This window comes from Mobula birostris, chromosome 1 (assembly GCF_030028105.1).
Source record: "Mobula birostris isolate sMobBir1 chromosome 1, sMobBir1.hap1, whole genome shotgun sequence".
Lineage (NCBI taxonomy): Eukaryota > Metazoa > Chordata > Chondrichthyes > Myliobatiformes > Myliobatidae > Mobula > Mobula birostris.
Window position 1 is genome coordinate 108583108 of NC_092370.1, and position 18882 is coordinate 108601989.

At 40.0% G+C, this 18882-nt stretch overlaps 1 protein-coding gene across 2 annotated transcripts in view; it reads right to left on the reverse strand.

The window, feature by feature from the left end:
• Window positions 1–13265: 13265 nt before the first annotated feature.
• Window positions 13266–18882, reverse strand: part of map3k22 (mitogen-activated protein kinase kinase kinase 22) — a 111813-nt gene continuing 106196 nt past the window's right edge. For both annotated transcript variants that reach the window (XM_072259847.1, XM_072259838.1), the window contains exons 16-17: window positions 14943–15120; window positions 13266–14191 (exon numbers count right to left, since the gene is read on the reverse strand). In XM_072259847.1, coding sequence (XP_072115948.1) covers window positions 13954–14191; window positions 14943–15120 — 416 coding nt within the window. In that variant the 3' untranslated portion in view covers window positions 13266–13953. The remainder of the gene's footprint in view (window positions 14192–14942; window positions 15121–18882) is intronic.

Consider the following 18882-nt stretch of genomic DNA (forward strand, 5'->3'; position numbering starts at 1 on the left):
TGGCTAAGTTTTAAACTAAAAGTACTGCTGACACTGGAAATCTTAAAAGCAATACTGAAAATGATGGCTATATTCAGCAGATCAGGCATCATGAGCAGAATGGGAGATAGATCTAACATTTCTGTTGAAGGCCCTTCATACAGGATATGCAATGGGATTTCATCCAAGGGTGATCCCTTTAAACATCAAAACTTGAAAACAATTAGATGCTGGTTTTTTGAGTTTCAATGATATTACATGACTTATCACATGTAAAGACCATGAAATCTGTAGTACAAATCGATGATCCCGCAGGAGAGATCAGATACAGTATGTCACTCTAATCAGTTGACTTCCCTTGAAGCAGTATCATAAGCTTTAACATGTTCTCCCATTTACCGTGTTAGTAATATTTCACTAATTTGATAATATACCATCATATTTAAGTTGCTTTAATTACATAACATTAAGCAACCTTGTAAGTTATTTTTTCCTCATTATCATACCTTTGTATCACATTCTTGCTTTCCTTACTGTTTGCAGCTGTCTTGTCCTTTGTCATTGGTACTTCATTCATCTACCACATTTGTAATATTTCTGAATATCTCTTGACTCCTTTGCTCCAGATCCCGTGCTAGACTGTACGCACACTTAAAGACTATTAGCTCAATAATGCTGGTGCATGCATTCTAATCTCACCTTGAACACAGCCTCCTCAGAATTACATAAATTACAGATTGCAGTTTTAATATCTGCGGGTACTTTTAACTGCAGATTAATTATTAAAAATAATAGTTATTACATTACACACATCTCTATGTTTGCCTACACCTGGTTGTAAGATGACAGGTAAGTGGTTTGTAGTCTGGTATCACAGAATATTGCTGTGGAAGTTAGAACAATGGGGATGATATAACAATCTCAGCATGCAATTTGTCAAAACACGTTTACCAGAGATAATCACAACAATATATCAAACTATTACATCTCCCAGTAGTTCCAATTTGGTTTTATTTGAATATATAATCTACCTTGCTTACTTTTTAATCAGAATCAGAATCAGGTTTCTTATCACCGGCATATGTCTTGAAATTTGCTAACTTAGTGGCAGCAGTTCAATGCAATATATGGTAATATAGAAAAAAATAAATAAGTAAATCAATTATGGGAAGTTTATATATGTATATTAAATAGTTAAATTAAAAATAGTGCAAAACAGAAGTAATTATAAAAAAAGTGAGGTGGTGTTCATGTGTTCAATGACCATTTAGGAGTCCGATGGCAGAGGGGAAGAAGCTGTTCCTGAATCACTGAGTGTGTGCCTTCAGGCTTCTGTACCTCCCGCCTGATGGTAACAGTGAGAAGAGGGCAGGTCCTGGGTGATGGTGGTTCTTAATAATGCACACTGCCTTTCTGAAGCATCACTCCTTAAAGTTATCTTGGATACTATGGAGACTCGTGCTCATGATGGAGCTAATTTTACAACTTCCTGTAGCTTCTAATTTGTCCCTGATAATCTTATCATTTTTCTGCATTGATGCTAGTAGTATCCAGGCATTTTTGGACTTGGACTTGTGCTACTGTAATTTTGTTAACTTTTTCAAGGGGTGCAAGCAGCAAAGGAATTTGAATTTATTTAAATCTTACATCCATCCCACAATGTGAGGGAGTGAAAAATCTTTGCATTATGATTCTGTCACAATATACACACCTGTGAATTTATAAGTCTAATGGCTTGTAGAAAGAAGCTGTCCCATAGCCTATTGGTCCTGGCTTTAATGCTGCAGTACTATTTGCATTACAGTATGGTTGGGGTGACTGATGTCCCCGATGATCTTCCAGGCCTTCTTTCTGAACCTGCTGCTATAAATATCCTCAATGGAGTGAAGTTCACATCTACAGATGTGCTGGGCTATCAGTACCACTCTCTGCAGTGCCCAGCGATCAAGGTTGGCACAGTTCCCATAGCAGGCAGTGAGTATGCTGTCAATGGTGCCCCAATAGAAGGTCTTGAGGAATTGGAGGTCCATGCAGAAATTCTTCAGTCAGCTTTTTTTTTGCCTCAAAGCTAGTGTGTACAGTCCAGGTATGACCCGGCTGGTGGCATAGTGGCATTAGCGTCAGACTTCGGGCCAAAAGGTCCCGGGTTCGAATCCAGCCAGCCAGCTCCCCTGCACGCTTTCCACCCGGGCTGGATTGTGAGCTGGTGATCTCTTTGGAAACTCACCCGGCAGAAGGCAATGGCAAACCACTGCTGTAACTTGCCTCGTATGCAAATTCCCACTATGTCAGAGCAGCATGAAGGGAAATCGTCCGCTAACTGGAGAAACTCCGAATGCGACGTACCTTACCTTACAGTCCAGGTGAGATGTTCAGTGATGTGTATACTGAGGAACTTGAATCTACTCACCCTCTTGACTGCAGACCCACTGATGTTGACTGGGGCAAGCCTGTCTCCATTCCTCCTGTAATCCACAATCAGCTCTTTTGTTTTTTGGACATTGAAGGGGAGGTTGTTGGATGTTTTTTGGGAATGTTGTTGGATAATCCCAGTGGGGTCATTTCAGCCACTTCCAGTGCCAAAGATCTCCAGGGATGCCTTTTAAACTTACATTTTCATCCATCTCCACAGCAGCTTCCCACATTAGAAAGGTACAATTGTCCTGCCATTCTGTGCTTTGTTATGCCCATGCCTAAAAATTTTCCCTCCAGTTTATCTACTCATAAGTTAACAACTCATCAGGGGTGATTGATAAGTTTGTAGCCTAAGGTAGAAGGAGATGACTTATTAACTTTAAACTTTCTACATAATCACTCAAAGAGTTGATCTGCATGTACATGTAAGAGCTGTATAACTCATCTCCTTCTACCTTAGGCCACAAAACTATCAATCACCCCTGCTGTGGACACTTTCTGGAGGTCCAAGATCTGTATGCTCCACGACCGCTGGACTAAGTGTGTAAATGTAGGAGGGGACTATGTTGAAAAATAAATGTGCGAGGTTTTCTAAAATTGACTCCTTCTACCTTAGGCCACAAACTTATCAATCACTCCTCATACAACAGAGGAACATTATATCAACAATACAACGATATCAAAGTCTCAAGTTGCGACCTTATTCTGCACAACCATTCCCAGCGCATTACTAGAATGATATAAAATCGTAAGACCATAAGATATAGGAGCAGAATTCGGCCATTTGGCACATCAAGCCTGCTTCACCACTTCATCATAGTTGATCCATTTCCCTCCCAGCCCCAATCACCTGCCTCTCACCATCACCCTTCGTGCCCTGACTAATCAAGAACCTATCAACTTCTGCCTTAAATATACCCAATAACTTGGTCTCCGCAGCTGCCTGTGGCAACAAATTTCACAAATTCACCACTCTCTGGCTAAAGAAATTCCTCTTCATCTCTGTTCTAAACAGGTGACCCTCTATTCTGAGGCTGTGCAATCTGGTCTTAGATACTCCCAGCACAGGAAACATCCTCTCCACATCCACTCTATCGAGGCCTTTCAGCATCTGATATGTTTCAATGAGATCCCTCCTCATTCTTCTGAATTTCAGTGAGTACAGGCCCAGAGCTATCAATCGGCCTTCATATGGTAACCCTTTCATTCCCAGCATCATTCTTGTGATACTCCTCTGAACCCTCTGCAATATCAGCATATCATTATATTCTTTGGTGTTCCATATATTCATAATATTTCTATATAAATCAGTGTGACCAATAAAACTTAATATCATTGTCATCTCCTTTCACATGCTGCTTCCCATTCACTCTGTCTTTATCATTGCATGACAGTTTGTAAATTTTCTTCTCTAATTAGATGCAGATTTATTTTGATTAGAGCACATGCGCTGGTCGTGCATGCAGCCTGGTACAGCCGTTCCGATCTATTCTTACTTCCTTCTTCTTTCTTCTTACTTTTTAATTTACGTTATTTTTTGTATTTTTTTTCTCACGGTAACACGTTGAAACTGCACCCTCTCTAACATGCTGGTAGAGAGAGTTTTATGTGGGTTTTCTTTAGCGCTGGAAATGGTTACATCCCAACACGCGGGACAGAAGCAAAGTTGCATTGTGTATTCCACGGACCAGCAAAGACCGGCCGGCTTAGCGAACAGAGTGGCAGACACCCCTGCTGAAATCCAGAGGAAAACACACAGAGGATGCAGAGGGGGATCACAAAGTCGAGGAAAGAGGACCGGGTCGAGACAACAGAGACTTTTGAAGAAGAGGAGTTCAGTGGGTAATACCATTTCGGCTGACTGGAAGTGCACTGAGAGTGGTAAGCGTAAAGGAGTTGGATGCTTACTGTTCTGGCTAACAACGGATGGTGCAATCCGGGAGTATGTTATGATCGAGGAACATGTTTGCAGACTGGATACTGAACTTTTTACTGTTGGACTTCGGCCACATTCCACCGTGATACAACACTTGGCGGCACGGGAGGTCGTTCCTGCCTGTGGCCATCGAACGTGCAGCTCGAGGGTCAGACACCCTGAGCCAGTAGACTGGTCCTGGACTTATTTTCCATCTGGCATAGTTTTGCATTTTGTTGTTTGATTGTTGGGGTTTTTTGTATTGCTATATTTACGCTCTATTCTTGGTTGGTGCGGCTGTAACGAAACCAAATTTCCCTCGGGATTAATAACGTATATCTATCTATCTATTATAAAAATTAATTAGTTATTTGTCAGGGCATGAAGGGATATGGGGAGAAGGCAGGAGATTGGAGCTGAGAAAAATATTGGATCAGCCATGATGAAACGGCAGAGCAGACCTGATGAACCAAATGGCCGAATTCTGCTCCTATATCTTATGGTCTTAGGTGATGTGTCTGTCATTGCAAAATATTTTTGCACTTCAGAAATATATCACAAGCATCAAGCAAATTTTGGGTCATATTCAGAATGAAACTTCCTGTATTTTGAACCTGTCATGTGCCATAGTCCAACTGCAAGTGGTCGTTTACATACCGTACCATCAGACCAATTAACCTAGGCCATCTTGACTGTGATTTCCAGCTTGGTACAAAATCAAGATGATTTGTGGTGCAAAAGCATGGCAATATATAAACTTGTCATATTTACAATGACTGGGGTGGCTCATTGAGGGAGCAAGGCTGAGATATACCATAGAACCACTGAGATCAGGCAAGGTCAATTTCATCCAAGTAGCTGTCAACTTACAAGAGGCCAAAATTATTTCTGCCTAGTTACACTTCTGTGAAGTATCAAGTAACATTTTTCTTACTGGTGCAATATAAATGAATCCAGTGTATAAAATTCAATTAAAAGCTATAAATATATAGAATTTTGTTCTATAAGTTAAAAAGTTCTCACAACAATTTGGGACAGTGGGCATCAGATAGAGGACAAACAATCCAAAGGTAAGCTATGTACAATGCACATGCATGTACTTTTAATGACATGTATCAGTATAGATGCTGAGAAGAACTGTGAATAAAACTGAGACATATTTTAAAGATCTTCCTCTGTCTGCACATAATCAGCATGTTACTTCACTTGTGGCTGTGACTCCAAAAGGACATGTAAATCACTTTGAAACTGCAGACAAGAGAATGCATATGCTGGAATATGGAACAAAGAAAAGGCAGAATTCTAGACAAACACAGCAGATTAAGGGCACCTGTGGTAACAAATGGGGTAAATCAAGATTTTGGCTTGAGATACTGCCTCAGGGTTGAGAGGGAAGTGGAAGTCTTGTTCGTTTATGATGGTGGGGTGTTGGGGGGAAGGCAGGGTAGGACAGAGGCTGGAAGTGAAAAATAGAAACAGATGAAGAAGGGCAGACAGTAACATGAGGGGAGAGAGGGGAAGGAGAGGTAAACTTAGGGAGAAGAAAACTTACTGGGTGGGTGAGTGTATGTGAGACGAGAGGGGTGGGTTGCCTGAAATCGACAAATTCAGTATTCCTCTCATCTCATCTCATTTTCCACTTTAGTTATTTACAGCACAATAGAATGAACACTGAATGAAAAGAAAACATTCACTCTAAAGAAGTGGTCTCTGAATTTTTTTGGGTTACTGCCCTCTTGGCTCCCAGATTACACCCCCAGTCTTCCCTCTCCCTTTCTGGCCATTACATTAAAACTATAAAGTATTTTGATTTACGATGCGTAGTGAGAGAAAATAGGAACTGCAAATTCAAAGTAGGGACAAATAATTGCAAAAAAATTTAGATTTATTTCAAGCTACAAATAAAATTATTTCTTTATTTAATTACATCAACAATTTTAGAGCGTACATTAGTAGTCCACTTTTTCACTGCTTTTTCACCTTTCAATGAGGTGGACCGGCTTGGTGCAGTGATATCAGCTTCTCAACATTAAGCCGAATGTCACTCAGAAGGAGTCCCAGATCCCCAAATTCTGTAATTTGCAGTCTGTTTCATTGCTTTGAAAGAAGTTAGGTGACTACACTGAAATCACTTTCCACTAAATATGATGTTGGAAAGACAAAAAAAGAACATCTTGCCCTTTTTCTACAGTTCAAGATAGGGTTCAGAGATTTCTTTCTGCAACCAAGTTTTAAAATGATGTTTTGAACCTTGGCTTCAGCTCAGACATTTTGCAGCGAGATCAGTTCTTCTCTGTTCTTCCTGTTAATTCCTCATTACAAGTGTTCAAGAATAGATTTATTACCCAATGTGGAATTTGGATTGAGAGAAAATCCAGAAATCTCCCTGACATGTCTTTAGATTAGATTAGATTAGATTCAACTTCATTGTCATTGTGCCGAGTACAGATACAAAGCCAATGAAATGCATTTAGCACCTGACCGGAAATGCAAAGAATAGTGTTATTTGCAAAATAACTGCGAAGAAAAGAAGTGCGACAGCGCACAAATATAAAAGTACTGAGACAGCACAATATGGATGCAATACTGCTTAGCGCTGTGATGAGAGGTTCAGCAGTGTCACAGCCTCAGGGAAGAAGCTCTTCCTGTGCCTGCTGGTGTAGGAGCTGAGGCTCCTGTAGCACCTACCGGATGGGAGGAGAGTAAAAAGTCCATGGTTAGGGTGAGATACATTCCTGATAATGCTTTCCACCCTGCCCAGGCAGTGTTTATGGTAGATGTTCTCAATGGTGGGCAATTGGGTGCTGATAATCCGCTGGGCAGTTTTCACCACACGCTGGAGTGCTTTGCGGCCCGATACGGAACAATTGCCATACCACACTGAGATGCAGTTGGTGAGTATGCTCTCAATGGTACAGCGGTAAAAGTCCGTCAGTATCCTGGGACAGAGGTGAGCTCACCCAGGTGGGCACAGTGTACTCAAGATCATCATCTGATATTATTTCTTTCTCCTCCAACTTAGAAAGGCTCAGATATTGAAAAAAGTTGTGATGGCCATTATTGTATTTAAATAGGGTTAACTTGGAAAGAAATTCAGAGACAACAGAAATGACTTTGTTAAGATTCACAACATTTTCTTGCAACAGAAGATTGGTTTCATTAAACTTTGTGATTAATTCTGGCAATGTCATGGCTAATGTTCTTGAGTTGATTACTGAATGAAGCATTTGAGTCTTCAAAGAATTTTATCAGTTTCAAAAACCACATAACGGCATCTCGGTTACCTTTAGAGAACCATCTAACTTCTGTATGCAACAGCAAGTGTTCAAGCTGTTCAACATTCTCAATACAAAAATCTCAAAATAGTTGAGTATTGAGAGCATGGGATGATACTATGATAACAGTATTTAATGATTTGTACAGCCAATCACTTAGGTTTTTTGTGACAAGATGTTTTCTGTGAATTACACAGTGAATGGTAAAGATGTTAGGTGCAGCTTTTTTCAAGAAAGTAGTAACCCTATGGTGGGTGTCCAATCATTGATGGTGCCCCATCTGTAGCACAAGCAAGAATATTGGTGAGTGGAATGTCCTTCTCTTAAAAAAATGCTCAACAATTCAAAATATTGACTCCCTCTTCATATCTGTTTCTAGTCCCCTTGCAAATAACAACACCTGAACCATGCTTCAACACTTCATCTTTTGTGAAATGAACAGAACCAAGAAGCAAAGATTTATTGGCTGGCAGAGTGACTCATCCAACTGCAGAGCAAATTCTGTTGCCCTAAGTATGTTACATGATGTGTCTTCCACATTCTCAGATATTCACCTGTTTGTCTTTGAACAGAATTGGCACTAAGCAAAGTAGTTTTAATTATTTGGTCTGATGACTTATGCAAAACCATACTCAGAACCTCTCTCACTGCAGGCAGACTCAGTTCTTCTCCAATTACATCAGGCTTTTGAGATCTAACAATGAGCAATGAAATGTTGTATGAAGCACACAAACCATCACTGTTTTGGCAAACTCGTTGTAAGGTGTCCTCCATTTCTAAAAGTTTTCAAGAGGTGACTGAAAATAAGCCAAGCTCTTGTTTATTTTATCAGAGTGTATTCCCTTCAAATGTTCAACAGGCCTGGATGGTTTCATTGCCTCATTTGAAAAAAAACTTTTTTACGCAACAGATACGTTGGCAGCTGTTGGTTGCTTGATACTGGTCTAAAGCTTTATTTCACTATACTGTCTACACTTCTTATTCATTTGAACAGTTTCTGGCATTTTGGTTATGGACTGATGACCACAGTCGATCACTTATTTTTTTAAGTCCAACCCCAAGTAATATGATCAATAATGGGGAAGTTTGGGTCTACGACAGTAGGACACTCCTGCAGTGAAGTTCTGGGACTGGAATGATTGAGCCTCAGTAACCACAACCTTATACCTATTTGTGAGGCATGGAGCCATGCATTGGAGAGCTTTCTCTTTAGTGTCCTTTGACTTCTGTTTTGCCAAGGCTTTTTGATGCCACCTTTAGTCAATTGCCTACTTGATGCTAAGGGCAGTCACTCATACTTTATCCCTGGAATACTGTTAAATTTTCTCCATGTTTGGACCAAAGCTGTGATATAGGTAAGAAATTCTGGTGAAACCCAGACTGGGCATTAGTGTACAGGTTATTGGTGAGTAAAGACCTTTTTATTGGTTCTGTCAATGGCAACTTCTATCTGTTTGTTAACAATTGGATGTAGATTGATTGAGAAGTAATTACCAGATTGAGTTAGCCCTGCTTTGTGTGAATAGGTCATACTGGAACAGCTTTTTTGTGAATAGGTTGTTTTGCAACAACTTTCCACATTGTCAAGTAGATGTCAGTATTGTACTGTAGTTGGAAATACTTGGATTGAGGGCAACAAATTCTGGAACTCATCTCTGTGGTTGGAATATTATCTGATCCATAGTCTTTGCTGTATCTAATGCTCTGAAGCAATTCTTGATATTTTATTAAGTGAATAAAATTCACTAAAGTGGTTGACATAAAGTCAATGAAAACTCCAACCTCCGTGATGGTTGTGGTTAAAGAGTAAACCAAGATGGACCATCCACTCAGCACTCCACTCATGCTGTTGCAAGTAGATAGATAGATACTAATAGATCCCAGAGTAAATTAGTGTCACAGCATTACAAGTGCACAGATATGTAAATATTAGAAGACAAGTAGAAAGAATTTAAAAAAGATACCTCAAACAGTCTAATAGGAGGGAGTCACCACTTCCCTGGCTATAGGTCGATGCATTATAGAGTCTAATGGCCAATGGTGAGAATGACATCATATAGTGCTCTTTGGAGCAGTGCAGTTGTCTTGGTCTTTTGCTAGAAGTGCTCCTCTGTTCAGCCAAGGTGGCATGCATAAGGTAAGGTAAGGTAAGGTCCATAGGGTCCTTTGTTCTACTACAACCTCTAGCATATCCAGTTTGACTCCTAATACAGAGCTAGACTTTCTAATCAGTTTATTGATCCTGTTGGCATTGCCCATGTTGATGCCATTGCTCCAGCTCACCACCGCCTAGATGATTGTACTGGCGACAATAGACAGGTAGAACATGTGAAGGAGAGGCCTGCATACTCCAAAGGACCCAAGTCTGCTCAGGAAGTAGAGCTGACTCTGGCCCTTCTTGAACACTGACCCTGTGTTGGTGCTCCACTCAAGTCTGTCATCCAGGTGTACCCCAGGTACATGTAGGTCCTCACCACATCCACGTTCTCACCATCAATAGTAACAGGAAGCAGTGCAGGCTTAGATTCCCTAAAGTCCATCACCATCTCATTTGTCTCATTGAGGTTGAGCTGCAGATGATTCAGTTTGCACTATTTGACGAAGTCCTCCACCAGGACCCTGTATTCATCCACCCTTTCCACACCCAACTATTGCTAAGTCAATTTCTGCAGATAGCATCACTTAGTGTTGTATCTAAAGTCCAAGGTATACTGGGTAAACAGGAAGGAACCCAATGCAGTCCCCTATGGGGAACCAGTGCTGCTTATAGCCATGTCTGACACACAACTCTGAAGCTGAATAAACTGTTATCCAGGATACAACGGAAGTGCCACCCTGCACTGAGGGCTGTATGGTATTGAAGGCACTCTAGAAATCAAAAAACATGATCCTCACCGTACTGCCCTGTTTACCAAATAGGAGTAGGATCTGCTCAGCAGGTAGATGACAGCATTGTCAACTCCAATGTGCTCCTAGAAGGCAAACTGCCAGGGATCAAGGGCTGATCTGACCATGGGACAGACGTGAGCAAGGACCAGCCTCTCTAGTGTCTTCATGATGTGTGATGGTAGTCATTCAAGAATTTTGGTTGGGAATAAATGCTTCAACTCTGCATTTAGCACTCACTGGTGTGCCAATGATGACCGGGAATAAGGATGTTCTGGGAATTGCCTCCCTCCATTAGCTGGTTAATTGCACGCCACCATTTATATGGCAAATGTTTCTTCTGATCTGTTGGTTCTGAGTTTACCTATTGCATCCTGTTTAGCATTTAGCCTACATGTGTACAGGTTTCACCGAATTTGTATGTTTTGGGTATGCCTTGTGAAACATCAACCATGCATTGTGCTTAAGCAGGATTGACACCATAACTTGATTGTAATTGTGTTTTTGCATGGTAGAATTCTATGACTATATACCAGCCAAACCAGGTAGGAATGGCATTTTCCTCTGGGTGGGTGCTTTAGTGAACTAGATTTTTTTTTATGAATATCTCATAGTTTTGTGACCATCATAATTAAGACTAGTAGATGTTTTAATATAAACATTATTAACCCAGTTCTACAGCTGGTGAGGTGAGATTGTAATTCAGATATCTTGTCTCATCCTCTGAGTTACTGCTATGTTAACTTAACTTGCACCAATGTCTTTTCATAGGAATGTCGTGTATCACTTGTTAAACCCTCAGAAATATCTCTCTTACAAGGTTTCAGGCCTGTTTCTTTCTGCTGAAGTAGGAAATGATGCCTCTGATCTTTGTGCCTGTACATTTTGCCTACAGGAGACAGAGTTCTTGCGCCTTCATGTTAAGTGTCTGCCTGGAAATCCAAAATAAATATTCTGCTTACTCTGTCCATTTCAGTTTTAATAAAATCACCGGATTCATTGCTTTCAGTGAAACAGCAGGTTGGAGTGCATCTCCTGGAAGACTCTGTGTAATAGGACCAATTGGCCAAAACCTTCCAGAACTTACCCTTGAAGCTCCTATGAACTTGATTTCTTGTGCATGATCTAAGGAGAATGTAAATTACAGCACATCACATTTCATGATTAATCTCATAGCGAAACTGACAAATGAGCAGAGTGCACAGATTAGTAACTCTTAAGTTCTATGTGTGTGCATAAAGACATCTTGTGCACAGTATGAGCTGGTTAAATTTCTCATTACTCAGCATGTGCGTTTTACACTAGTAATCAATTATTTAACAAGTTAAAAACATGCTTTGCAATTGAATTTTTCTCCTACTTCTTCCCATCAATATTTAACAATTCACATTTCAGCAATTTTGGGTCTGGCCATTTAACCATCTTCTATGTTTGACAGCTGTCTGACTCTGCATAATAACAAAATATAATTTTTTGTGCCACAGGTATGGATAGCTTCTCCGAACAGATGGAAATAGTTCAGCTTCTCGGACACCTGAAGTGATATAGGCATCACTTACACCTATATTGAGTTTTTTTTTAAGAGCAATGGAGTTTAGCTAAGTTAAAAAACTGAGATAAATTTTTTTAATTATTCAGGCGAATCTTTCTATATTTTGGGGAAGGGATCCAAAGATTCTGATCTTCTTGATCGATTCCACTATGATTGTGAAGGCACCTTTGGAGAAGTGAGGTATTTATTGCATTATCTGTCTTGCCACTTATGCAAAAGCATTCACCCCATGTAGCCAAATACTTAGAGAGGTGGGCTGTAATGCCAATGACCTGGCTGAAGCTCAAAAAGTGAACACTAGTTCATGATGGCACTTGGAACTTCCAGATTTACTCATGGAAAGGATTACAAATGTCACCATATCCTTGTATAAAGCTCTCAACAGGTATTCGGATTCCCATTCCAATACATCCTCCATGGCCCCCTCTACCGCCACTGTGAAGCCACTCTCAGGGTGGAGGAGCAACACATAATATTCTGCTTGGGTAGCTTGCAACCTGATGGTTTTAACATCAATTTCTCCAACTTCCCCCCACCCCCCCACTTTCCACTCCCCATTCTACCATCCCTTTTACAGCTTCTCTTCTCCTAACCTGCTTATTTCCCCCCTCTAGAATCCCTCCACCTTCCCTTTCTTCCACGGTCCACTCTCCTCTATCAGATTCCTCCTCCTTCTTCTTTAGCCATTTACTTTTTCCATCTATCACCTCCATGTTTCAAACTTCATCCACCCAACCCACCCACTAGGCTTCACCTATCACCTTTCAGCTTGTACTCCTCTCTCCCGCCCCTTCTTATTCTGGCTTCTTTTTCCCGAAGGCCTTAGCTCAAAATGTCAACTCTTTAATCCTCTCCCCAGATGCTGCCTGGGCTACTGAGTTCCTCCAACATTTTGTGTGTGTTACTCTGGATTACCAGCATCTGCAGAACCTCATGTTGAGAGACAAGTGATATATTTTCCTAGCACAATGCCATTTACAAACAGGAACAAATTCCTCATCTCAAAAACTCTTAAGGTTTCTCCAGTTATATTCCTCATAATCGTTGAGCTTACCCCTCCACCATTTTCTTTGTAAAAAGTAGGTGTAACATCTGAATCTTCCAGTTCTCTGGCAGAACCCCATAATTCAAAGAGATTTGGAAGATTACGGTCAGACCTCTACAATTTTTCTGCTTATTTGGCTCAGACATTAACACATTCAAATATATTGATATAAATTACCAGTTCAATTCAATGATCCTTTAATTCCATCAACTGAAAGGAGGATTACATGTTTTTATACAAAATAGCTCTCAAATAAACAGTTATATTTAAAAGTCAATAATATATACAAGTCAACAGTAGAATAGAAAAATGAATAAAGAAAGGCTCAGAATTAGAGCATTTCAGTATTAAGAGCCTAACATCTTTTGTTAAATCAATTAACTACGCTGCAAGTATGTCAAAGGTCTGAACTACTTTTCTTTTATTCACAGATATATGAAAACATGGAATGGAAGATGAATCCAGGGCATTTTGGCACCAAACTTTCCTTTGCAAAATATAATCTGTCAGTCACATGGTAACTTCATTTGACTATACTGCACAATGTACATTTACTGTTTATATTCCATGAAGATGAGATGGTCTTGTTCTGGAAAAATCGCGGGAAAATGCGCAAATACAAGTACAATATCTGAGAATTGTACAGAATTTCCTACTTTTCCTTGCGCATTGAAAATTTACGTCATTCCTCATTTATACTAGAGCACTAGTAGAGATGAGGGACTGTCCTAGGAGGGAAAAACAAAATGTGCAAATACATTGGACTGTTGTTAAGCTTTGTGCTTTTCTTTGTTTACAAATAATATGTACAATGCTAAAAATTACCATTTTGGAAAGAGCCGTGAAAAAGAGTCAATACCAATTTCAAAGTCCAACATTATACTGTTCAAACAAACAGTGGGTTATACTGAATGAAGGCATGTCTCAGAAGCTCATCTGCTGATGGTCTCCGTTTCTCCTCTACGAATATCTGCTTCAGGAACCCACGGCATGAGTTTGAGACACTGTCTGGAAGCTGGGGTTTAGTTGGCTGAGTGGCAATTTTGAAGATAGCTGCCATGGCTTCAAACTCTGCCCATGGGGGCTTCTCGGTCAGCATTTCTACAATGGTGCACCCGACGCTCCTTAATAAATTGGAAAGACAACAATTTTAAAGACTCACATAAACAATATTCAAAATATAACAACAGCATCAGTACAGTTATTAACTATTCTTGTGTTGCGAGTGTCATGCTTCATAATTTTTTTTTCCTTACATTACAATGATTTTAAGAAACAATAGGCCTATTCCAGGTTTTACTTCTGTCTTTCCTAGAGCCCTATTACTTAGCACCATCCACCAACATATTCTTCATGGTCCTGCAATTCTTTCTTTTATCCAATTCCATTTAGGAAATTACTATAGAAGCTGCTTGTGCCATCTTTTCATGTGGAACAACTGAAATAATGACTCATTCCATATAAAAGTTTCTCTACATCTCCCCTCTAGATATTTTGCCAGTCATGTTAAATCTGGTTCTGGCTATACATCAAATATAAAAATTACTTCTCGTTGTCATTTTGACCAACACTAATAAATTCATCTTGAAACTTTTCTGCTCAAAACAGAAAAGACAGAGATTTCCATCACTTCATTTGCATAAAAGATATGTCCCAATGTTTCTTCTAAACTCATGGTTTGCTAATTTCTACTTAGCTTTTATTGTCCCTAATATCTTCATTCATAAAGTGGAGTCCCTTCATGTTCAACTCTTCACTGTACTGTATTCACTGGATCATTACATGTTCTTTTTATAGGTCCAAGAAATGTTTTAATAATGAAACATAGTCCATAACAACTCTTTTTTTTTACATTGTTCTCAATATAATACCTACCAGACATCTGCTTTCCTGCCATATCCTTCTCCACTAATAACTTCAGGGCTCATCCAGTAGGGTGTTCCTGTTACTGATTTAATGCCTGTCCCTGACATACAAATAGTCTGCAAACGCTTGCTGGCCCCAAAGTCGCCCAGTTTGATGTTCCCTACAGAGTCTCTCAATATGTTGGCACCTGCAATGAGAAAATGACAGCATTCGTGAATTGTTTCAAAGTGTACTTGAGAAATTACAGCAGTAGCATTTGATGATTATTTTACTCAAATAAGATTATAAACGTAAGTACACCAGAAACTGTTGTCTGCTTTCAGAAAGTCTGTTCTCAGTACAAGTAGACACATTTGAGACACAGATCCCAGGTGTACATGAGACACATTTACTGAGCTTTGTTCTTGGACTGCTCCAGTCTAATTACTTCTGATAGTGCTGGTATGTAAGGAATTCCACAATTCTGAATTTACAATGGCATGTCACATGATCTGGAGTGGAATTTTAAGATGACGATTGTCTTTATACGCACTGTTCTTGCCCTTCCAAGGGATGGAATTTGGGCCCTAAAAGGTGCTGCTGAACAAGACCTGGTGAGCTGCTGCAGCTGGGACTATTTAGAGAAAGTACAGCAATGATCTGCCAGTGGTGGAGTGGATGTGTGTTTCAGATGCTGGAAGTAGTACTGTTCCACAGGACTGCTTTGTCCTGGATGGTACTGAAATTCAAGCATTTAAACTGGGAATCAGTTAACATGTAATATTCAAAGCTCATAAAATTCAAAGTTCAAAGTAAAATTTATTATCAAAGAATATACATGTCACCATATACAAACTTGAAATTCGTTTTCTGTGGGCATACTTAGCAAATCTATAGAACAGTAACTGTAAACAGGATCAATGGACAACAAACTGTGTAAATGCAAATATAAATAAATAACAAATCAATGATGTTAGCCTTTTTCAACACTGACAAAGTATGAGCAAGGTCCATGTATGAATTTTCATGCAGGGGTTTATGGAATAAAAACAGAAAATGCAGGAAACAATCAGCAGATCAAACAACATCTGTGCAGGGTATTCAGTAAGAGACTCTTCATCAGCTCTGGGAAAGAGAGAAAACACATTAATTCGCAAACTCAAGAAAATCTGCAGATGCTGGAAATTCAAGCAACACACACACAAAATGCTGGTGGAACACAGCAGGCCAGACAACATCCATAGGAAGAAGCACAATCGACGTTTCGGGCCGAGATCCTTCGTCAGGACTAACTGAAAAAAGAGATAGTAAGAGATTTGAAAGTGGGAGGGGGAGGGGGAGGGAGAGATCTGAAATGATAAGGGAAGACAGGAGGGGGAGAGATGGAGCCAAGAGCTGTAAAGTTGATTAGCAAAAGGGATACAAGGCTGGAGAAGGGAGAGGATCATGGGACGGGAGGCCTAGGGAGAAAGAAAGGGAGAGGGGAGCGCCAGAGGAAGATGGAGAGCAGGCAAGGAGTAATTGTGAGAGGGACAGAGAGAGAAAAAAAGGAAAAAATAAAAAATAATAAGGGATGGGGTAAGAAGGGGAGGAGGGGCATTAACAGAAGTTAGAGAAGTCAATGTTCATGCCATCAGATTGGAGGCTACCCAGACGGAATATAAGGTGGTGTTCCTTCAACCTGTGTGTGGCTTCATCTTGACAGTAGAGGAGGCCATGGATTGACATATCAGAATGGGAATGGGACATGGAATTAAAATATGTGGCCACTGGGAGCTCCTGCTTTCTCTGGTGGACAGAACGTAGGTGATTCTGCTTTTTTACTGGTGCCTTCACTCCCTAGTTGTTATGCAAAGGTATTTGTGTCTTCTATGAAAACTGAAACAAAGTACTTGTTTATGTGCTCCATCATTCCTGGCTGTAAGTAACCAATATTTACCTTCATTAACATTATTCTTTTTTTTACAAATCTGTAGAATTTTATTTCTTACAAGTTGACCTTTAACCTCTATCCAGGATTACTGTATATAGCAAGGAGAAGATTGTTAGGTCCATGACAGAGATCCTAGTATCATTATTATTTAGATACAGGGTGGAGTAGGCTCTTCTGGCCCTTAGAGCTGCACCACCCTGTAAGCCCACCCTCAGCAACTTTGATGTGTGTTCCTCCAATTTAATGCTAGCTTAATCACGGGAAAATTTACAATGACCAATTAACCTCAAGTTAGTGAAAACTAAATCAATTTTGTCTGACAGATTATGGGCATATTCTGAATTTGAGAGGAATGATGTAAAACACAGGGGTAGTAAGAATAATTTTTACATAACTGAGCATAGATATAATTAAAGTATGGAACACAAACTCTAGCAAAGCTTTAAGTTGAGTTATTCTGGTAGTAAATAAGATCCAAGGTTTGAATTTCAGTTCTGGGTGGAATAGGCCATCAATTTTATACAGTGTCAGAAAAAAAATTGAGATATAGAACATAAAGTTAACACACTTCTGGAAGATCGGAGCTGAGTTACAGGAATGCAGCAAGATCATCCCAAAATTGCTGCTTCATGCAAATTAGGTTGTGGGCAAAGATATTCCTGAAACTGAATGAATTGTTACCAGAGACAAGCATTCAGGACTTACACTGCACTATCCCAGATTAGTTCTTGACAACAAGTGCACCATGGGCACCAGTCTCACAATAAGTGACTGCTTGGCATTATCTCTTGTAAATACAGCTAAGTGCAAATTAGGTTAGTAAATATAAGTTTCACCCATAAAGTGATTAAAATACAATGTAGATAAGCTGCCTGGATGGAATGAGGATGTTAAAGTTGCCCCAAATTGTTCTACATTGAGTTTGCACTGTAGTTTATCCTTCACAAATCAGCAAAATATATGCTTGCTTGCTGCCTTATGGCCTCATCAGATGAAATCACAACTACCTATCTAACCAATAATGATCTATATTTAGCTATATTTTCTCAGCCTCTTTTCCACTTCCATGCTCCATATTCATCCACCCCCAACATTCTCCCTTCCCATAAGGCCCAGTCACTGTCCCTCCTTTACTGCTCTTGGTTACCATGCCAAAAATAATAAATAAAAAGGAATTGTAAACTGCTAAGCTCTTAAAAATGTTAAAGGCTGAGGCCTTGGTCATTGCTTCAGACCAAGAATTATTTTCCCACTTCTTTCTCCCAGCCCTTCCTGTAGAATGAAAAAGTAGAATTATTTCCTTACAGCTTGATCCAACTTTGTGCTAGCAAGAAGTTATCAGCAAGGGCGATGTCACCTTATAGAGAGGGTGGAACACTATTGAAATGGGCAGGAAATGGAGTGTTGGCACAGGCATGTTCCAATGTATGCACTGCAACATTTTAAGCTAGTGTGTTCTGATTAAAAGGAGATGTAGAAGCAAACTGCTTCAGAATGCAAGGCACAAAACAAAGCATATAGCAGAATGGAACTTCTTTATCTAATTGATATGATGAAGGTTATTGTTGTTTAATTATGACTTAATTTTGGGCATGTATGCAAACGAACCTGTGAGAGTTTAAAATGGATAAATGCTGGACACTGAGGTTTGCTTATGCCAGAGGGCAGTCTCTGTTGGGGAAGTAGGAGGGAGTAAAACAATTCAACTTGCTGTTGCTTGATATAACATCGTACGTCCATGTTAAATGGTGTTTGAAGACAGATTTGATTTCTCAGACTTTTGGTAATTACCTCCCTTTCCTCTCCTTCACCATTCTCCATTCTTGTTTCCCTCTGACACTTTCTCTTCTTATCTACCCATGACCTCTCTCTGGTGCTCCTCCCCCTTCCCATTCGTCCATGGTCTTCTGTCCTCTCCTATCACAATCCCCCTTCTCCAGCCTTTCATCTCTTTCAAGAATCAACTTCCCAGCTCTTTACCCCTCCCCCTCTCCCGGTTTCACCTATCACCTGCCTCCTTGTACTTCCTTCTCTCCT